This window comes from Notothenia rossii (genome assembly GCF_949606895.1).
Source record: "Notothenia rossii genome assembly, chromosome: 5".
Lineage (NCBI taxonomy): Eukaryota > Metazoa > Chordata > Actinopteri > Perciformes > Nototheniidae > Notothenia > Notothenia rossii.
In genome coordinates, this window is record NC_136903.1 from 74503687 (window position 1) to 74526389 (window position 22703).

Sequence of the window (22703 nt, forward strand, 5' to 3'; positions counted from 1 at the left end):
GAACTGCATACAAAATACTTGTTCACAAACGTACGTAGCTTCAGCAGGAAGTGACACTGGGGTTTAGTGTTGTTGTGTGCAGCTCTTTAAGGTCTCCGACGAGGAACAAACTAATTAAAACGTTTGTGTGTAATCGACATTCATCGACATTGCTATGCATTTCCCGACTTTCACGTTTCTATCCAGTTTTTACCTGATGATTGATCGGACATTTTCGTCGAAAGCTGTGGTGGCGTCGTGTCAGTAAGCTCATTTTTTCCTCATACTTTTGAAAGCTAGCTCCAGCCAGCGTCGACCCGAAGCCTCACTGCAACATCCCATCACTGGCAAGCAGCAATGCAGAAGACATGACGATAAAAAAGCAGGCAGACCTGTCTACCTGTCAGTGAAGGTGTCTGAGAATAATCTCCTCTTTGTTGGTATGTTTTCCTCTGGTGCGGCATCCTTAAAGTCTCCTAAACCGACCTACTGTATAGAGGTTGAGCTTGTAGAAGAGCTAATGTTAGCGTATTTGCATATTTTGGCTAATTTTATTATACAGCGAACCTACCTTAGATTTCTCGTTCTTCATCCAGGAGGTTTAACTTTCACTCAATTATTTACATGTATTGGGTTTTTCTCGATTAACTTTGTCAGTGCACAGTCAGCATCTGAGTCCTAACTGTTGAAATATTTACATTATTGACCTAATAATCATTTAACTTGTTAAGTGTACTGTTTCAGAGAATGTGAGCTTGGATTTAGCTGTTGTGTGAACATTTGAAGAATTCCCTTTTTAGAACTGCTGAAGTAAAGAAACTAAGGAAACAGGGTATTTTTTTGTTGTTGAGATTTTATAGTATATTTATACTTTAAACAAATATATTTAGAATGAACAACAATGGGCCTGATGGAAGTGGGGTGGCAATTTCTATATACATTGTCAGACAATTCAAAATACTGTATGATCAGAATCCACATGACGGGTTCTTACCTTACACAATGCACTATCTACCTATTTTCCTAGATCGTTCAACCTAACAAAATGAATTTCTTGCGTAATCGTCTTGTTATCCTGGGCCTGGTGTTGTTGGCCACGTTACTGCTGTACCTGCTGCTGCCATCCATCCGACAGGGCAGCATGGAGCCGTCCCTAGACGCTCAAAGAATGGGGCTAATGGCCACCCCTCCTCAAATTCCAACCATCAATGTGACTATTCGCACTGGACAGCTACCTGGGGACCCTCCACTGTTCTTCAGAGAAGCTTTACCTGTTGATGGAGCTGGACGACAGATATTGCCAAAGTAAGTCGACAAGTGGAGAGAATATTTAGAACATCTAAGCTAATAACCTGCCTTGTAATCATAACCTGAGGTGAAAAAAAGACAGCCCGTGAGGATGATATTAAAGATAGATTAAACACAGAAAGTGTTTGGTGATCGTCTTTGATAAAATCCTGATAAACAATTGTATTTCTCTGTGCAGGCTGCAAGTGGTCCTTCTGCATGGCCAGGCCTTCACATCCAAAACCTGGGAAGACCTTGGTACAATGGCTCTGCTGGCAACTAATGGATATCAAGCCTTAGCAATGGATCTTCCAGGTAGAACTTAAGCCTTGTTGAACATAATCAGCACTTTCTACAAAGTATAGTGATACTTGAAAATGATTAAGTCTAAAAGTGACAGATGAGAAGATTGACACAGTCATTCTGAACACACCAGGTCACTATTGGTAATTTATATAATATATATATATATATATATATTGAATATTTTACATGTTGACCTAGTTTTGGTTTCATTAACTAATATTGTAGACAAAAATCAGAAACAGTTTTTGACTGCCTGATCTGAATGACGTAGTTTTTTATTTGAGTTCTGAGCAGGATACATGGGATGTTTCCCATCGCTGATAAGAACAGATATTATTAATGATATATTCTTAGATCTGGCAATATATTTAAATGTGTATTGTTATGCTTATGCTGGTTTGCATTTTTCAGACATATTTAATTTAGTTTCTGCGTTTCCTTGTGTGCTATGCTGTCGGTACACGTGGCATTTTCTTTTAGGCTTATATTTTGTTTTGGATAGGCAGCAGAAATCATAGAGTTAGATGTCCTCAAGGAATTCCCAGTGCAGCTCCGAACCACAAATTCTCTGAACAGAGGTCTAATCAAACATAATAACTCAAAACACCTTTTGTTTGCTGGGTTTTTCATTGAAATTCATAATGTAGAACAACAAATCTAAAGGAAAAATATTGAAACAAAAGGAAAAAAGTCAGTGGGTGTTCATACATTGAAATTATGTTCAGATTATGTTTCACAAACTGCTGTTCTTATTGAAGGATATGGAAAATCGCCGGACTCGGAGGGTTTGAAGACTGATCAAAATCGAGTGGACCTACTTTCAAGGTTCATGGAGTCTTTGGGTGTCAGGACAGCAGTGCTCATGAGCCCCTCCATGAGCGGACATTACTCCATCCCCTTCCTCATGAAGAACACCGCTCAGCTGCAAGGCTTTATTCCCATAGCACCAGTCGGTACCCGAAGTTACACTCCACAGCAGTACCAAAATATTCAGGTGAGGGAAGAAGGCATTGTTTGTATAAATATATTCAAAAATAAATATATGTACATTATCAAAAAACAATTTGGCGGACCCATTGATACAACCTATTCACTAGGGGGCCTTGTGTATGTAACCTGTCTCTTCCCCTTTATACAGACTCTATTATGCCTTCTAATACCCAATGTTAATCTGGTTTATATGATTTAGTGACCTCTAGCTGTGATGTTGCAGATTGCAAACAGCTGCTTAAACAGCTTTAATACTAAAATTGGTCATTCCATGTATGTAATGATAGAAATAATGCTCTTTCTATTTCCAAAGGGAAATTTTACTTTGCTTCCCTTTTCCAACTAACAAAGATTTTGAATTACCTATGTAACTTAAGACAAGTAGAAAGCATCACATGTTTATGCAATTGCTATACAATACAACCTGGTAAAGGTGATTTACCACCCACAGGTATTTCAGAGGACTTGTGGTGTGCGAATGTGTGAATATATTGTTTACCCTTTATAGCCTTAAAGTTTTCCCACTCCTGTGTTATTTTCTATTTAGATTCCCACTCTAATTGTGTTTGGAGCCCTGGACACAAATCTGGGTGCCCAGTCCCACAAGAACCTCATACAACTTCCACACCACTCCGTGCTGAAGCTAGAAGGAGCTCGCCATGCATGCTACATGGACAAAACCAGAGAATTTCACCAAGGGTTGATGGACTTCCTCGGGAAACTAAAGTGAGATTTCTAGGGAGGCAGATGAGTTACAAAGATGGAAGCAAAAAAAAGAAGAGGAAATAGTCATGAACTCTAGATCTACATTATTCTCATATTATTTTCTCCTTAAGCAAAGACCTTAAGGCATGGAAGTTGGTTTGAATACATGTCAAAACAGCATGTAAGACCTCATTTAACATTATAGTATTTCAGATGTTTCCATTATAGAAGTATCTTTTTCAATGTTCCATCGTGTCACCTAAAATACTAGTTCAGCTCAGCTTGTTGTAAAAAAATAGCTTACGTTATGTATTGTGGTGATTTTTGTTTCCTGTCTCTCTTTGCATGTAAAACATGTTATATGTTGGCTTCGCTGTTACCATTTTTGTAGGTGACGTGTAGGTTGCTGTAAATATGCAAATGTTGCAGGTGTCTGTGTTTTAAATAGCTTCTGTTAGCCTCACATTTGAAGGATTTATATATTAAGATCTGCTAACCATTCAAGAAAACATGTTTAGCAAGACAAACAGAGTTGATACACACTGTTATAATTAAAAAGAAGAAACCATATACAATAACATTTATTTATATGATGATGATGGTCATATCTAAAATATTTGCAATACGTTGGACAATCATGCAAAAAAAAAAACTTAAAATTAGATGTGTGTGACTTTAATAAAACTGAAAATGTGTGTTTTGTATGTTTCAGTTGATAAAATGCCATGATTTGGAAACCTGAGGTAATTACTGATGGTGTGTCTTCACAAGAAATGTTCTGCCAATATAGCTGTACGTGTGAAGAAAAAACTAAAACTAACAATATTAAAGAAACATTACGATACCAACAGTGGTACAACAGTGGTTGGATAAGATTAATTCCGAATTCCTTTTTGCATTTTTATGGTTTCATCCAGCACTAAAGGTAGATTGCCCTTTTATATGTTCCAGTTGGTCTCCATTGAAACCGTTTGTCCATTATTTAATAACACACACTTGTACACAAATATACTCAAATAAACCAATCAAAAGAACAGTTTTTGTATTGCCATGTTGACATTTGTATATAAAGTTTAAGTCTACTCTAATCCTTAACTTAAGTAAAAGTACAAATACTATAGTCTTAAAGTACTCCATTACAAGTTAAGTAAAAGTACAAAAACAAGCAACAAAAACGTGCATCAAAATGTACTTAAAGTTCAAAAAGTAAAAGTACTTATTCTACACAATTTCCCAAAAGAAAATAATATAAGGTACAAAAGTATCATCAATGTTATCTGTGAGTAGGCTATTATATTATCATGTTAATGATATGTTCCTGTTTTAAACACTTCAGTGTTATAGTTGGTCAATAGTTGGTTATAGTTGGAGCACTTTAGATATGTGAAATACTGTTTATATTAGTAGTACAGTACTGCATTATGCCATATCAGCATATCATGTGTTATATTTACAAACTTACTAGTAACTGTGGGTGTTAAATACATTTAGTTGGGTAAAAAGTATAACATTTGCCTTTGAAGTGTAGAGGACGAATGAGTAGTATTAAATGGAAATACTCAAGTAGGCTACAAATGGGTCAAAATAGTACTTGAGTATAATACTTGAGTAAATGTATACGTGGTCAATTTTCACCACTGTGTAAATTATTCAAGACAAATTGGGCAAATTATTTGAAGGATGTCTTTCCATGATTATTAGCCAATCAGTGCAAGAAGTATTCAGTCCTCAGAAGGGACTTTTTTCCTTCGACAGGACTTTTATTTTGAAAGGCAGGAAGATTACCGGTCAGGAGCCTGAAACTGTGAAGCTGCGATTGACCAGCAAATTGACTGCACTGGGTGAGTACTGTGATAACTCTAGCTACAAATAATTAAATAAATCGACTTTGTTTGCAGTCATCTAATCATTGTTACCAGTAACCAGGTAAGGTAATAACATAACGTAAAGGGTAAAGCCCCGGCATGGCTTGTTCTACAGCCAACGGAGTGAATAACAAGCACACTAGCTACAAGGCTAGCTAGCGGCTTTAGCTTACAAAGTGTCATCGTCGCAGCTTAAAATAAGGTAAAGACAGCTTGCGTCAGTGTGTCAGGTTGATGGCCCGCGAGACAGCAGAGATAACTGGGTTTAGAACACGAAGAAAGTAATTGTTTTTTTCAGTTCCGTCATTGCTTAATATATTCTATTGTGATGTGGCATTGTGTGTTTGGTTTTCAATGGAATTACACCTGTCTGTCCTCAGAGAATACATCGCACCATGCTGCCTGACAAAGATGGTCCAGGTGTTGGAGGCAGACAGAGCTCTCCTGAGGGAGAGGATCTGTCTGTGAGTCTGTTCAGAGAGTACCTCCGCCTCAAAACTGTCCACCCAGACCCTGACTATGGTGAGATACCTTCATCACAACACACTGATCCAGTCATGTCCTTTGGAAATGTCGCAGATTGTCTTGCATTTACTTGTCTTATTTTACTTATGTCATCAGCTTATATTAAGCTTATTAAGCTTTAATATTATCATTCACACTTCATATCCCTTAGAATTGTGTATATATATATATATATATATACATATACATATTTAGTCAAGTACATTTTATAAGTCCAGTGTGAAATATTTTTCTGTATAACTTGTTCGATCTAATGTTCTGTGATTTGATCAAAGTCCATTTCTTATCGCCGTCAGTTAGACATGAAATGCTTATGCCAGTTATGTATGAACCTAGTATACTGTTTTAAAAGAAAAGAAAGCTGAGCTGATCGCAAGGCTCTCACTCCTGACCAAAAAACTTGCAGTGGCAGCTCAGATTTTACAAAACAAAATGATTGAGACTAACAATAATTAAGCTGTATCCCAAAATACTATTTATTTATATTTATGTTTGTGTTTTGTTTTTATTTCGTTTTTCAGTTTGACTATATTACACGTTCAAGGAATTCCACTGTTAAAAGGAATATAGGAGCTGCTGAAATAATGTCTATCTCATTGTTCGGAGAGGTTTTACACATTTATTTAAACTAATTCTTATTTCTATTGTTTATTCATTTATAGATGCTGCTCTTCGTTTTCTGGACAGAATAGCTGAGGAGCTTGATCTACCCATGAGAAAGATTGAGGTGTGTGTCCATGATAAATAAATGAATGCAGCAGACATTAGAATACATACTTTACAGAAACAAGTAATACTTTCTCTGAAATGAAACAAGGCCTTTTCTGCCGCTCCCTCTCCTGAAGGTCTGTCCAGGCAGAGTAGTGGCGATCATGACTTGGGAAGGGAAGAACCCGACGTTGAAGTCCGTCTTACTGAATTCCCACACTGATGTTGTACCGGTTTACCAGGTATGGCGTCTTTCTAAGTTTATGGCGTTACAATCCTGTTTTTATCGTTAATAGAATAAAATAACAAAAATAGATTTGATATCAATTTCTTCTCCAGGAACATTGGAAATACGATGCTTTCAGTGCTTTCAAAGATGCAGAGGGCAACATTTATGCCCGGGGAACACAGGACATGAAATGTGTAACTATACAGTGGGTATAAAACTGCCTTTTAATAACTTGTTTTATCAAACAGGATTTGTACTCTAGTATTGTTGTGATCTTCACTTTTAATTTTGTTCAATGAGAAATACCCACTCACCCACCCTGCATACTGTAAGTGCAGACTCCATTTCTTATTTCGGTCATAACTCGGCCCTTTTTATTTTTCTTACATCCAGGTACATCCAGGCAGTCAGAAGGCTGAAGGCAGAGGGACGGAAACTGATGCGCACTGTGCACCTGATGTTTGTTCCTGGTAAAATATTTGATTGCTTCCCTACGTTCTAGTATAGTTTGTTGTCTAAGGATCTAAACACCCCGGGCCCACCCACACAGGGGTTCTCTCTAATGTTGCAAGTCTGTGGGTGTTTCATTGAAACGCTTTAGGGACTGTTCCAGTGTGCGTCAGAAATTGACGTGTCTTTTTTACTTAAAATAACAAGGCTATACTGACAATAGTGAATATGTTATACAACTTCAGGGTTTACAAAAATTATATATCATTTATTAACATATAACTATTAACCAAAAGTATTCTATCAGTTATTATAAAACACTTTATTAGAAACAGTTGGAAAAGTACTTCGGAGCTATTGATCCTAAAAATCATCCGTTGAAGGAGCCTTTCTTGACTTTTGAGAAACACCCGACACTTGATTGACACTTTCCTCCCTCTCCTGGTAGCTTTTTTCAACCTGTGTAGGGTGGCATATGATTCCGTTCAAACAACTTCTTCATTTCCACTAAGAGTACGGCAATTGTTTTATTGGGTGGCTAAGCACATCCATTCAGTCTGTTGTTTGGGATGGAAGTGATCGTAAATGTGTGTAGGATGGAAATGAAATGTGACTGTACCTCTAGGCTGGGACAAATTGGACCTTTCTGTGCTGTGCTCAATTTGCTGCTGGGATGTGGCCCTTGTTACAGAGTGGCTTAATGAAATATGAATGCCATGTTAAATCTATGTTTCACAGTCTTTATTGCTCATGAGGCTGAACTGGTATGTTATTTATAACATACTAGTTCTTGTTTAGCAGAGATCAAACCACATCCCTTGCCAAGAATGAGCATTTTACATAAACACACATTTGACATTAACAACTAAAAAACATGTTTCTCTTTTCTTAGATGAAGAAGTTGGAGGTCACAAGGGAATGGAATCATTTGTGAAGAATCCGGAGTTCAAAAAATTGAACATCGGCTTTGCCCTAGATGAAGGTAAATAAATAACAGTCTGGTTCTTCTTCTGAAAAGTTAATGAGTGATAATCTAAACAAAGAAGGTCTCTCTTTAAGTTAGTCAATAAGTCAAAACCAAGTTCAGTCTGGTTTCTACGTTTGCCCTAGAAGAGAGAATAGCAAAAGAGGTAGAGGGAGACGAAACAAAGGTCCCCAGCTGGATTGAACTACGAACGTTAGAGGCCATGGTCAGCATTGTTTTCTTTATTTTTAGATTGTTCCACACACTCTCAACAAACAACATTATCAAGCACTTTTAAGTCTGAAAGGAGTAGGACAAATGGAATGTACTCCAACTCCTGGGTAGACACATAATGTATTTTTTCAAAAAGTATATAATAATATGACAATGCCTATACTTCATTTTGAGAAGTCATTTTGATGTTTGTCCTAATAAATTAGAATAAGAACTAATTGCACGGTTAATCACGGCTTTCAGTCAGATGTATTTGACACAATGACAATGACTTTTAAGCATATAAGAAATCATTAAACATAGTTTTTTATTTGTATGGCTATTGTTACCTTAGTTAGAAATGATCCTGCCTGCATAGTGGGGTTTGACACAGAGCCAGAGTCTGACAACCAAATATTTAGAATGTTACCAACTGTGCCAAGTGACCCTTATTGATCCTGATGTGCTGTGATCAATCTCTGCAGCCTGTTGAGGTTTATAACCCCTCCTGTGGTGAAAATGACTTCTGTCCTTTTATTGTTATATGAATGCACAAGACTAATGTTAAATATTTTTAAAAAAAAAGTATTTGTCTGCATGTTTTCTGTAGGTCTTGCGAACCCTGGTGAGGCCTTCACTGTGTTTTACGGAGAGAGGAACCCTTGGTGTGAGTATAAAATACAGTAATAGACTCACCTTATCAGATTTCCAGGGTTTTTAAAGGATGATGAAGCCGATCTTGAACCAAACAGAATGACTTGTTTTTCACAGGGATTACAATCCACTGCCCAGGCAGTCCAGGTCATGGGTCGAGGTTTGTGGAGAACACGGCTGCTGAGAAGCTGGTAACTGTCAAATCCATTAAAACATTTAATACAACACCTCAAAACCTGTTGTTTACAAGGTTTCATTGACAGAACTTCTTTATCATTCTCAGCGCCATGTCATGAACTCCTTCCTGGACTTCAGAGAGAGGGAGAAACAAAGGTGAGATTGAACTGTTTGTCTCTTGATTTGTTTTGCATGATCTTTAAAGCAATTGTATTAAAGAGGAAATATTAGGTTCATGTACAGGATTGTATTTTGTGCTTCTAATGCAGTGATTCTCAAACTTCAGGCGTTTTGAAGTGCTAGAACAAAAAGTTATAATACTTTGCAATCTGTGCAAAAAAATGAAAAGAAAGAAAATGCTGATATTTGGCAAAGAAGTGTGTCTTATCACAGCATTAGTGGCTGCAATGAGCCTGTTTGCACTGTACATTTCTTCAGAACGGGGTTGCCGGCTCAGTGGCGGCGCCAGAGATTTATTTTGGGGGTGCTGTGGGGTAGCTTGACGTTTCATAGAGGGTGCTCAAACATTTAGGGTTTCCCATTAATGTACCGGTCGCTACAGTGGAACTTTCTACTGCAACAATCCCCACACATATACACAACGTACCCGCGACAGTTACAATGAATGCTCGATAATCAGCTCACGGCATATACAGTAGGTGTAACGGCCCGTCCACACAGCGGCATGCGTTGAAGCTTGCCGGCGGGCGTGTCTGAAACTCGACCAACATCCAATCACATGAATGTCCCGCCCCTGACACACAAGCAGCGGTTTGATTGGCTAGAGCTTGTACTGGCATATGTATCGATTGGCTGACACTTCTGCTGACGCTTCAAAAGTTTAACATTGCTCAACTTTTGCAGCGAGCCACGTCAGCAAAGCTCCGCTTCGCTTCCCACAATGCAGTTCGGCGAAAAGTGACGTCACCCCATTCAAGTGAATGGTGAAGCTTTCAACACACGCCGCTGTGTGGACGGGCCGTAAGCAGGGGTAAAGTGCTATTTTGGGGAGTGGACCTAACATAGGGGGGTCTGGGGGACCAGATTTTTTTTTTTTTAATATTGAAGTTGAAAGCATCAATCTGGTGCACTTTGAGAGCAGCATGAAGAGATCTATGGATACATCTCAACACCCATTTGAAACAGAACTGTAAGCAGATTTTCTATTTCTTCATGGATATTTTACAAATCACTCCCCTTTTAAACTTTATTCTTTTTTTACTGTCATATAGTATTTCATACCTGTTTTTCATTTATTCTCTATACTATAACTATAATGATCATATAAACGTGTCATGCCAGGAGGAAAAATGCGCCCCCCACTTTGAGAAACACTGTTCTAATGTGACGTGATGACATGTTTTAATGTTCAAAAACGGCTTTATTTTTCTCATACTGCCAGGGCAGCAGCAGCAGCAGCAGCAGCCCTTTTACCCTCTGAAACGAGAGCCCAGTTTATAGTTGACATACAGTCGGCCTTTCAGGGAAAACTGCCCTGGAAACTATGAATTTAACACAAATAACTAAACTGCAACTGAAATACCAGTTTTAAAAAATTGCCTCCATATTCTCTATAATTACAACCATATTACATAATTCTCTTTAGGCAGCTTTCAAGGAAATATTTATAAAACCATGGTTGTGTAAAGAAATGACATGCAATTTCATGAATATGGCTTCTGGACATTTAAAAGAAAAGCTTATCAGCCATCACGTGTTGTGTTTGTGTCCCAGAAACAAATACATATGGGTAAGAACAGTGGCTAATTTGTTCTGTGGAACAAAGCCTAATGGATCTGATGTACATTTCTATGATTAAAAGCACTTTTTCAGTGATGGGCCTGAAAAGTTTCAATTCTACTTTAGATGTTATTACAGTGCAATTGCCCTAATATCCTTACTTCTGTGTATGTATTTTAGGTTAAATACAAGTGAGTGTTTCACCCTTGGTGATGTCACCACAGTGAATATGACCATGGTGAAAGGAGGCGTGGCCTACAATGTCATCCCAGCTGAAATGGACGTGAGCTTTGACCTTAGGATACCGCCAACAGTGAACCTACAGGTGTGTACATGTCTATGAGTTGGAATAGGTGTCTGCAGATTAAGTTGTTTTTAACTATTTGATTTTTTTAGCCATCACCTGATGTCTCTGTATGGCTGTGTTGTCACTGTGCTGTGTGTGACCATGTGCCCTATCTAACTTATCACTGTTATTAAGTATTATTGTGATTTTATTTTTTCTTTCTTTTTCCTCTGAGTTTGCTGTAAGCACTTTGAATCATCATCATCATCATCATCATCAGCTTTATTAAAGAGACTCTAGGTCCATTTTTAAAAGACATACAACACTCAAATATAAATGATCAACTGTGTCTATAGTGCTATGTAAATAAAGTTGATTTGATTTAAGCAATCATACACGAGAGGCCGTTCTTGAACGTCATTATTGTTACGACAGTTCTGCGGCAGCGCCGAGATCCGTACGCCTGTACTGGAGTACCAATAACGACGTTCAAGAACGGCCTCTCGTGTATGATTGCGATTCTATTACACAAACTATCATTGTAATCAACAATATCGTAAAAATAATTTCATAATGTGGGCTAATTTGCTCCCAAACCTACGCTTTCTTCTTGAGTTAATCTCCGTCAGAAAGTAGTTCCTAGAAAGTAGTTCCCATGGTAACGATAGCCTTTTTTCCAATGCACTCAACTCGTCAGTTGAAACAGCCGCAAATCTTTCGTTGGTTTTGTGGTCTGTGTCCATGTCCAACCATTCATCAATACTGAGGCCCCCCCAACAAATCAAAAGGAACTTTAAAATCTGACATTTTGTAGCTACCGATTTCCAACGAGAGACAATGTATAACAGTGTAACGGCTGTGTGTCACTAAACGTCGCTATGGGAACCACACGATGTAGGCTCATGGAAGTAGTTTCGGTAGGCTAGTGGCGTGTGTAGGCCACTGGATACTTTGTGATTAGGCACGTTCTATTTGATCGTTGTTTGATCGTGGAATCAAACACGCCTATTGACCAATCAGAGAGCTTGCTCGAACCTATGTGTTATAGAATTCTGTGTTACACATGTAGTCATGCAGACTTCTGACTTACAGGTGTTGGTGTGAAATGACCTCCATCTCAATGACTGCACTGAACTAACATCTGTATTATCATTATCCTACCAGGAGTTTGAGCGACAAATTAAGGAGTGGTGTAAAGAAGCAGGAGAAGACGTCACTTACGAATTTGCTCAGGTCAGTGCCCTTAACACTCCGTTATAAAAGTGCTGCTGGTTTATTCCTGTTGTTGTCAAGGAGATTAAAGTAGCTGCCATCTATTGCAGAAACACATGAACCAGAACATGACTTCTACAGAGGAGAATGATCCCTGGTGGAGTGCCTTCAGTGCAGCCTGCAAGGCAATGTGAGTACACTGCACACACTTATTCTTATCTTTATGTGGTTTTTACTTTTCCTTTGCACCATCGCAGGTGTTTGATGTTATGTCAAGAACTTATAAACATCATTTTCTACTGTCACTTTCCACTAGTAACAGAAGCTACTATATATTTTCTAAATGTTAACATTGATTGCAAATCCATCTACATTTACCATTGTAATTTTATTACAATTAAGAACTGTGGAATGACATTTTGCAGGCTTCTCTCAATGCAGTTAAACACATACAAAAAGCACTAATAGAAGCAATTGGAAAATACAAAATAGTAGGCGCGAATAAATAAAAAGGTACAAAATGTACAAGTATGCGTGTTAATAAATAGATGTTGAAAAAATAAAGATAAATCATTGTTTTAATAGTTTGTGGTTGCAGTCTTTGAGAGGTGGAGGTGTGTGTTTACAGTCTTTTGTGTGAAATTAGTTCAGATTTCCCCAAAATAAGAACGGTCATGTTTTTTGACTCTCATTATATTATTTTTGCACAACACTTAATTTCACACCTTTACTGCACTTTTTCTCACAGCTCCAACAATCCTGCTCAGTTGTTTAGACAGTACTGCATTGCCTGTCTACAGTCGCTTCTCTCTGTTTCTATTTTCTTTGTACTATTCATTCTGCTGGAAATGAATACAATATAGGTTCCTTTGATCATGCTTACACAAGCTGTAATATGTTTGGAAATATTTACCCTGATAATTTTAGGACTGTACTGAAGCTGTCCTTGTCTCATGAAAACTGTGTCAATGTCTCCACTGTAGGAACATAACTCTGGAAAAGGAGATATTTCCAGCTGCAACGGATAGCCGTTTCATCCGAGCCGTGAGTATAGAAACTGGATATGATGGAATTAATCATGACATTTGACATTGTTTGCAAAGCTTTTTCACTCCTTCAGTTCTGCGCCATTAATGGGTTTCTTTGTTGAACATAGGTGGGTATCCCTGCTATCGGCTTCTCCCCAATGAACCGGACTCCAATCCTGCTGCACGATCACAACGAGTTTCTGAATGAGAAAGTCTTCCTGAAAGGCATCAGCGTGTTCGAGAGGCTCATCTCCGCTCTTGCCAGTGTTCCTGCCTTCCCTGATGAGGCTTAGACAAGTCTTCATTTTAATCCTGTCTAAAAACGTATTTCACTTAGGGTATTAATATTTAACTTGAAACTTGAACGTTTTTGAAGAGATTGCCAAAGAATAATAACACGTATCATTTAGCCAAACTGAGCACTTAGCCTTTGGTACTTTTATTTTTTTATTTTGTGATTCTCAGGATAAAGGCACGATACGGTTTGCATTTTACTTTTGACAACTTACTTGCCTGTGTGTACACAGTCTAAAAGATGTATCACCCATTGTGAAAGCAATGTTCTCATTTACTATGGAAAATGAACTAACTGAAACGTGATGACGACTTTGATTGATTTACACTTTGATCAAATGTCAATTAATTGCCACTTTTCTCATTGAGCCTGATTTTAAAACTATTATTCCACAGATATAACTTTATTTAATAAACTGAAATTGAATAAATATATTTGTTCATTACTCTCATGCTTGTAGTTTCTTGTACAAATATTAGGGATCCTTATCTGATTCCACACTGACATGCACATTTATAATACTAATAAATAAGTACTGTAAATGCAGGCTTTGTTATAGAGGAAGATTTCTGAGTGCATTTGAAAAAGGCATTTGACCTTCAAACAACCACGTCTGTTTCAAGGACAGAAAAACATTGACCATTCCTACATCAGAAAACATTTCTGAACATCATATAATGTCCAAAAGGCTGTCATGCAAGCGGCTTCTCGAAGAATGATGGGAATAAGTGCACGGCAGAGTGTGTGCATGTAGACGGGCAGGTCGACTAAGTCCGCCCAATCATTTTATTTGAACAAAACAACTTGGTCAACCTATTACAGTCCTTCAACAGCCACAGATACCATTGTTTTTGTTTTGTTTTTTGTCAGTCATGTATTGTTTTCTGTTGGGGTGTTAAGAGTATTTAAAAAACAATCTAACAATACATTATTCTAGAGTACATTACCCACCTTACCTTTTAATGCAGTCAAATATCTAACATAAGGTAGAATGGTATGTTTCACGTTGCTCTGACAAAGTAACCCAAATGAATCTATTTTAAAAGCTGAGAACCAAACAGATTAGCGTTGCCTTACTATCACTGCATAGCCAGCCAAGCTAAACCAATTTATACGGAAAATACCCTTAACAAGAAAAGTGATTTGCATTTATTTAATAGAACTTGCTTTCAACTATGTACATCAAATGGAGAGTTTAATAACGATGTTATTTTATGAAGGTAGAATAGGATAAATTAAAAATGTGTTTTCATGTGTAATGCTGTTTACATGAGGCAAAGGTCGGTCTCATCTACAGTTCAGCTCCCGTTGGAGTTGTCTTCCAATTAACAGTGTATGGCTCACCAAGGGGGACTGGCAGGAAGACTGTGCAGTCAGTAATTAGTCTTCCCTCTCCCCAGGACATGACAGCAGTATTAGCACATGGGCCCATCAGGGAGACGACTAAAAGCTGAACTCACATCCTTCCTCCCAGAGGGGGCAGGAATAGGTGCACTCATCCTGTCCATCTCAATGCCTTGCTGTGGAAAAACAAAGGGGCTGTTTTACAGTTCCACATCTCACTGTTTTGAAGGGATTTTCAAGGATTTGGTACAGCAGAGGCATATTGAATGTAAATCTCTGAAAGTTATTTGTGGTTTAAGGCCAAAGTAATGCGTATGTATTTCTCATGATATAACAAATACTTGACAGTTGCTTCCTCTTCCTCTCGTTCCTGCGGTCAGGCGTCAGGATCAGACTCAATAACAGAGACTCTGAGGCGAGACGGCTGAGGATCAGGTCCTGGTCAAGGGGCAGGGAGCTTAAATATATGGAGAGATTTAGCAGACTCCTGCTTTCTCTCCTGTGCTCTTATCAGCATCAATATTGTATGGCTCCAACCTCTGCTATATGGAAATGAGAAGGGAGGAAACCATTCCGGGGGGAGATGAATTACATTTTCTTTACACTACTGTTAAAGGAAACACGTCACCATATTTAAATTCATGAAAATGTGTGAATCCACAAAATCAATCTCCATCTTGCTGTCCTCACAGCAGCTTTATTTTGCATTCAACATCACAGTGTGGAGTCTCAGCTCTCTGGTTTTCTTGCTCCTGGGCAGAGCTGTTTATATTCACAGATGCTGCAGTGTATGAGGGAACATGCATTCTGTAAATCTTCCAGCTGAATGGCATTTCTCTCTGCTGTGCTCTCCTGCTTCACAGCTGAAATATTCTCCCTTGAGTGGAAATAAATTAATTGCTGTCTGTCAGAGATTGCAGTTCCAGTACTCTTAATGTGGTTGATATATTTTGTTGGCATGTTACACTATCATTTTAGTTTGTTTTTAGCACATCATCTGGAAGTCTACTGAAAGAAAATAGAAGGGTTTGAGGATTAGATCTAAATTAAAGAGAGCATTTGGTGAGGGATTCTCATTTACAAGTAAAAACGCTCCTGACCAACATTTGAAGCCCTTGAGGAATCACGTGTGATTAAATGTATACAGTATTCACAATGTTAGATAGGTTGTTACTTGTAAGGCTAAATGATTACATAACTGTACATTGTTGAAAGCTACTTTTGAACAGTGTACACAAGGAGTACTAATAATAGCCTAATGAAATAATAATATAGAACATTAGTTTACTTCAAACTTAAACTGGTTATAAAATAATCAAAACGGAATCATTATTTTATCGCCTCCAAGCCACATGTTTTATTTGTGTACAATATATCCATATTTCAATCCATTTTTTTTTCAAAAGAATGCTAGGCTCGACAGATCCTTTACAGCCGCTAGGTGAGTTGACCATTAAGAATGAAAATAAAAGTATTCACAATGGGGATTTTCAAAGGGAACGTTAAATGTAAATAAGGTGACAGTGACAGAGTATAAGGATAGCCTCACAATACACTCAGGTTTTTCTTATTTAAAAAACCCCCCAAATGTTAGGTGTTTTTACGCACACCATTGATGGCCTCATGTCAACAAAGCAAGTTGAGGAATCCGGCTGTATTTGTCACATCATATTGAGGTTTTTCCATTGACTTATTTCTATGCTCAGTTTGTGCTTTTCCGAGACAGAAATCTCATTTTGTGCAGCTTTCAGAGTCCCTGCATTAATATGCATTAGCCGTAGACTTGAGTGATATTATGATAAATAGGCTATATTCAACTGAATGTTGTTGGCCGTTGCAATTGCTTGAATCTGCATTTCTGCACTGACGTTTGATGTAAACAGGATGGACATCAGAGACATAACTAAAAATGTCTTATTAGAATATAAATGATATCAACAGACTTAACTTAACATTAGCAATGCCTTTGTTCCATTTAGCATACAGCCCACCTGTTCAACACCAGTTCAGAGGAACTTTCATCATTAAAGGTAATGCAGGCTGTCTTTTAGCTATAATTTATTTTAAATGACAAACAGTTAAAGAACAAATATTATTATCATTATTATTAACATTCAAATGTATAAATGTCACAATGTTACATTTTTTAATCGTTTTTTTATTTAGACAATCTTTTTACGGTTATATTTTTACATCAGCACTTGACTTTTCTATCTATTTATCTCCATACATTTTTAACTCTCTTTGAATTATGTAACATAATATATAATGTATTTATATGTTAAAATGCAAAAAGGTTGTTATGTGCACATCCCATTCTATATTTAGGCCAGAGGCAAGCTAGCATTCTTCACACTCCCAGAACCACACAGGGGCGAAAATAAATTCATATTTACTTGTACTTTTTACCTTAAATAGCCACCATTTTTACATCAGGGTCTCTTAGGGGCGCATGGAGGAATAACCTGTAAGGTTATCGAATTTTGTATAAACCTGCTTTCTCCTCTCCCATTTAGAACAATGCAAATAGCAGAATATAGGAGCTTCATAGCAGACGGGTTGACATGTCATTGTAGCAGAAGCTCAAATGTAACATTAACGATGACTGCATTCGGTTTTAGATGTCCCATGGACACGCTGTAATGCATACTGCCTCAATAATGTTACAAGTTATACTTGTGTTTCTCCAGCTATGCCATGTCAAAAGCTTTGCTGTGAAAAAAGGCCAATAAGATTCCTCAAATCCATACCTCATACTAATTATATACACGTTTTAAACAAATTGTCCTGTATTACTGTAATCTTTTCAAATCAGTAACAATCTACAGTATATAAGCCAAATGAAATGGCCAAAACTAGATGACTTGGACTGGACATGTGACATCTGGGGCCCTGCGTGAAGCATTGAATGGGAAAAGCAGTTAAACACTTTCTTCATTATGTTGCATTCAGGGACCTTAAACTGTTGCATCCCACAGGCCAAACCTACTCCTTCAAGTCGGTCAGCCTTATTTTACAATTATTTGGCATCATATCCCCGTTGTATGTATTTTCTTAACCTTCAATACACAGTAACCGTACCCCAAACTGAAGAGCAGCGTTCAGTATCGAATAAAAACTAAATGTATGCCGACGACAAATCCCACGTGGCCATGCAGAGATAAATAAAACCAGATTCTTCTTCTGCTCCTCTGTTGCCTGGTGAGCGTGAACGCGCATTGACGCGCTGCTGCTGATGGGAGAGAGAGCTGCCGTGCCCGCGCCGGCCTGTGTGTTGGTGTTGGTGGTGGTGTGGGAGCTGTATGAGGTGTGATTTGTGCCAAAGAACGAATTAACTGAGCAGACAATCGTGTCGATCGTCGCCTACCCTGACGTGAACTATGCCGCGAGAGAAGTAACGTGACACTCTCGTCACCACCCCTCTCGTCTGAGAAGCTACGTGACGTCTGCGTCTGAAGTTACTTTATCACCAAATAACTGCCACAGTGTATATCACCAAGTTTTCATAGTTTTGTGTGTGAAATAGATCGCTGCAGTGAACACTTTATCTATTTGTTCATGGTTTATTTGATATGGAGGGTGACAGTATACCTAGAAGTTCAGAGAAGAAGCAACCCCTATATTGTTTATTTTATTTCGTTTCATTTTGGCACCATGGCAGAGGCAAATATATAGTTAATGTGCGGAGATTATAATGTCCTGTTTACTAAAATATGTATTGTTTTATGTTTAGTTGACAAAATAGTCACTGTGCTACATTTTGCTGCACTCAAGCATACATCTGAAGACAAGAGTTGTGTGTCCCTTTGGCCACAAGGGGGAGTATACCTTTAAGTGAGCTGTCAGGAGGAAACCAAGGTTCGCCAACACATTACTGTACTGCTGAGAAAGGCTGTACAAAGACGTGAAACGATGTGCTGCAATGTCTGTGTATTTTTGAAGAATGCCAAGTAAATTTGGAAGAAAGTAATAACTCGCACTGAGTCTTAATAAATTACTTTATTTCATTATTTTCCCCCTTCATTTGAGAAACACTATCCAATGATTTATTATGTTTGTGTTACACACACACACACACACACACACACACACACACACACACACACACACACACACACACACACACACACACACACACACACACACACACACACACACACACACACACACACACACACACACACACACACACACACACACACACACACACACACACACACACACACACACACACACACCATTGCCGTCAGTTTCAGTCGGTCCAGTCCACACTAATGTAAACAGCAGCGCGCTGGTCTCGTGAGAAACGGAGAGTGGAACAACCAATCACATCTTCATTATTCTCCTGAAATTCAAATGTGCCTATTCGCTAGTCTGACAGATGCATGGTTCTAACTGCGCCCTCAATATATGCCGCATTAATGGATTTAGCCTGCAATCACCGCATCTGGGCTGAATTAAAAACGTATTATTTTAGTCCTGTGTGTTTATTAGAGGCCATGTCAGCAGGCCACATCATATTATGCCAGCGTTGCGTTCACAAGACATACAAGCCACAAACTGGCAATCGAAACATGCCACAACCTGAGGGACAGTGAATGAGACACACCGACACAGACACAGACACACCCACACACACCTTGAGGGAGGGAGGGACAGCTCTGACAGCTGCAGCGATCAGCTGTTCCCGAGAGAGAGAGAGAGAGAGAGAGAGAGAGAGAGAGAGAGAAAGAGAAAGAAAGAGAAAGAGAGAGAGAGAGAGAGAGAGAGAGAGAGCGCTGCTAGACACCAGTCTTATATACTATACAATACGAATAAAAAGGCGGCTGCGGCAGTTAGCCGCTAACTAGTGTAACGTCCGAGCATTAGTAATTATGCTAATGTCCACATCAATCGTTATGTACTTTTATATTACGCTGATGCAACAGGATCTAGTGATATACAAGGAACAGAGCTTAAGATACTTTTGTGGGTTGTACAGGAAACCACTTGGTAATATATCAACATATATGTTCCTCCGCTTCGCGTCGGGCCGAACCACGCCCCTCAGCTGTGATATAATGAGCATATACCACGGCCTATTGCTTAAATATACAAGTATAATTAATACAACTGTTAATTTGATTAGAGCTTTGACACATATATCTTTATGTATATATGTATAAGTATGACGAATTCCTCGGGCGATATCATATGGTATAGCTAATTAATCTGGGTCAAAACGTGTTGTGCCCACATGCAAAGGTTTTAACCTCTGGCTTATCCCTTCAACTCCTTTAATGGTATATTGCAAGTGCAATAAGAAGCTACAGGAACGTTGATCTACGTCGGTAATATTAACTTTATTTAATACAAGATTTACATCATGCAGCCCATGTAGTATAATATTTTACAAATGAATTACAGCAAACATGTGCAATATATCCATTATTACAGCTCCGTGGGCTGGCAGTAAGGCGACATGGGTCCGTTCTTATTGTGCATCCATGGGTAAAGGTAAAACCATAGTAGTACTGAACACGTCAAATCACATGAACGTGCCGGGCGGCGCGGTCCCGTGGGTTAGATGCGCGTTCATAATGCAGAGGGAAATAACTCTCAGAATAACGTTATTAGCAAATGTTTACAACTTGAGGAACGAATGTTTTTAATAAGGGCTATACAAGTGTTCATACTGGGTAGTTTATTTAGTTTAAAAAAAATTAAGCAACGATTTACAGACCACTATTTCCCCATGTAAATCAATGGGAAAAAGTGTTTCCGGGCCTGGCAACCAAACGGAAGTGTAGTACCGCCGTTTGGCCACCACGAATATTTTCATCTGAGTCCGGCGCACTTCCTGGGGGCTTCAGGCGTTGGCGCACGTTGAGACGTTAGTTCTCCGCTCAGTCAGTTTAGTTATCTGTTCTTTGGCACAAGTCACACCTCATAGAACAGGAGAGACTCTGCAGTGTCTTGGCAGCTGCGTGTATCTCCCACCGACCGCGATGCCTCCGCGGCCAATGCCTGCCTCCTCCTCCGCGTCCACTTGACAACACACACCGATATGAAGTGAAGCTGCGCCGGACACACTATCCTGATATCTATATGCCCCGGAGAGCTTCATTCACGCACAGAAACCCCGTGACGAGAATTGTTAATGGAAAATGGCGATAGGCAAAGGGTCTTGCAGCATCGTCTGCTTGGTATCTATCCAGATTATCTTGATTTTCAGCGCGTCGTGGCCTGGAGCAGCGGGTCTCACATTCCCTCAGCAATACACGTAAGTGATGGGCTCTCCCTGATGGAAAAGATACCGGGCTTTCTTGGTGGGGATAGGAGACAACTTTGGGCTTGTCCATTTAGCTGTGGTTTAAGAGATACTTAAGTGATACTGTTTGATTTTCTGCTTTTATATAATGTTACAGTGTTGGCGATCTGATCAATGTAAAACTGTGTTCGGATGCTCAGTTCTGTGGAAGGTGTAGTCCAAAGTGTAACATGGGAATATATGTCTATTCAGATAATTTACATGACTATATTTATATATGGACAATCACATTTCAGTGTTTCAGTTACACATAAGTCCTCATTAATGTTTTTTTGATAATCAAGTTGGCCTTTATATCAGATAACATTTTGTATTAAAACTATATTTTAGCCTCTCTTTTATGACCTTTAGCCTTACATTTTTATAATGTGAACCATAATAGTTATATATTTTATGGCATATTGCAGAAAATCAGATGATGTTTATTTAATGCAACATTAATCATATACTCATATTTAAGCTGTTACTGAAAGGATGGAGAGAGGTTTTCACTTGTATTTGTACTTCAAAGTAATGTCAGTGAAGTTCTATGTAAGTCAGGTCATGCAGGGGTTTTATTGGTTAAAGCATTCAGAGACTCTTACTCGAAAGGAAACATTAAGTGTGCGCAGTTGTTTTGAAACTACAAATTGCTTTTTTCAGCTTCCCCCCTGCTGCTCTCTGTGTACTAGATTTTTCCATGCAGATTTTCAAGTTTCTTTATTTTACGAAACACTTGTCTCTTGCAACCCCCTTAGAATAGCAACGGTGTTGTATTATCTCACAGCATGTTCAGTTGTACAGTAGTATGTTGTAAGGAAGAAGAAAGGTGTGGTTTAACTGTAAATTCCTACTAAAGGCGACTCGATTTAAATCTAGCCCAAGCTTAGCTCTTATTTATCAACCTTTAACCCGTTGCTGTTAAGTACAGCTGGCACTAACTTGGGACTACAGTTATCTGGGCCCACCTCCAGGCTCTGCTCTGGAGGGAGGAGAAGGCCAGATGGTCCTCTCATCTTCGGGGCACACAGTGAGGGATTTCTTGCCAATCACAACTGGAGATCTGAGGTGATCCAATTAGGAAAGGGGTCTATAAATCTAGGTGTGTGTGTGTGTTTATGTGAGTGTTTTATGATGAGTTGGGTTATTTCAAGGAGGGTATAGTCGTTGCTTTCTCCACCTCCTTCTCTGTTCTGCTGATTTTTCTGCTGAGTGATATGAAATAGCTACATATCCCTCTGCCCTGGGTCTCTTCATGTAAGCTAAATGAAGCAGAGTTGCTACGCTGAAGAACAGCATCTCTTTCCAATTAAGAATTAATACTGCAGCAGTGAGGATTTATTCCCCTCGCCCTCTCCCCCTTTACTCCCGCCCCTTCTGTCTTGACTCTTCCCTTACATTACTCTCCTTCTCTGCAGATAGATAGATAGATGGATAGATAATCCAACAAGTGTGAC

General features: G+C 38.7%; 3 protein-coding genes across 4 annotated transcripts in view; all 3 read left to right on the plus strand.

Moving 5' to 3' along the window:
* Positions 1-104: 104 nt before the first annotated feature.
* abhd14a (abhydrolase domain containing 14A) lies at positions 105-3962 on the plus strand. Its single transcript, XM_079680987.1, has 5 exons — positions 105-419; positions 1007-1284; positions 1466-1581; positions 2331-2566; positions 3110-3962. The coding sequence occupies exons 2-5, from the start codon at positions 1025-1027 to the stop codon at positions 3290-3292; spliced, it is 795 nt and encodes a 264-aa protein (XP_079537113.1). The 5' UTR covers positions 105-419; positions 1007-1024; the 3' UTR covers positions 3293-3962.
* Positions 3963-4964: 1002 nt separating this feature from the next.
* On the plus strand, positions 4965-14058 carry LOC307039334 (aminoacylase-1A-like). Of its 2 annotated transcripts, none has more exons than XM_079681272.1 (15): positions 4965-5108; positions 5513-5654; positions 6320-6384; positions 6503-6607; positions 6705-6799; positions 6988-7064; positions 7937-8026; positions 8832-8888; positions 8993-9066; positions 9159-9208; positions 10973-11117; positions 12243-12311; positions 12401-12480; positions 13274-13334; positions 13447-14058. In XM_079681272.1, the coding sequence occupies exons 2-15, from the start codon at positions 5528-5530 to the stop codon at positions 13609-13611; spliced, it is 1260 nt and encodes a 419-aa protein (XP_079537398.1). In that variant the 5' UTR covers positions 4965-5108; positions 5513-5527; the 3' UTR covers positions 13612-14058. The 2 variants fall into 2 exon arrangements, with proteins under 2 accessions (XP_079537398.1, XP_079537399.1); XM_079681273.1 differs by lacking the exon at positions 4965-5108 and adding an exon at positions 5153-5413.
* A 6774-nt stretch (positions 14059-20832) lies between these two features.
* Positions 20833-22703, plus strand: part of LOC307040319 (voltage-dependent calcium channel subunit alpha-2/delta-2-like) — a 38307-nt gene continuing 36436 nt past the window's right edge. The window contains exon 1 of the mRNA XM_079683034.1: positions 20833-21219. Within this exon, the coding sequence (XP_079539160.1) occupies positions 21104-21219 (116 nt within the window). The 5' untranslated portion in view covers positions 20833-21103. The remainder of the gene's footprint in view (positions 21220-22703) is intronic.

Coding starts and splice junctions, on each gene's coding strand:
- abhd14a (XM_079680987.1), top strand. CDS start 1,025: ATGAATTTCTTGCGTAATCGTCTTGTTATCCTGGGCCTGGTGTTGTTG. Junction 1,285..1,465: donor GGACGACAGATATTGCCAAA/GTAAGTCGACAA, acceptor TTCTCTGTGCAG/GCTGCAAGTGGTCCTTCTGC. Junction 1,582..2,330: donor CTTAGCAATGGATCTTCCAG/GTAGAACTTAAG, acceptor TTCTTATTGAAG/GATATGGAAAATCGCCGGAC.
- LOC307039334 (XM_079681272.1), top strand. CDS start 5,528: ATGCTGCCTGACAAAGATGGTCCAGGTGTTGGAGGCAGACAGAGCTCT. Junction 6,800..6,987: donor ATGAAATGTGTAACTATACA/GTGGGTATAAAA, acceptor TCTTACATCCAG/GTACATCCAGGCAGTCAGAA. Junction 9,209..10,972: donor AGAGAGAGGGAGAAACAAAG/GTGAGATTGAAC, acceptor TATGTATTTTAG/GTTAAATACAAGTGAGTGTT.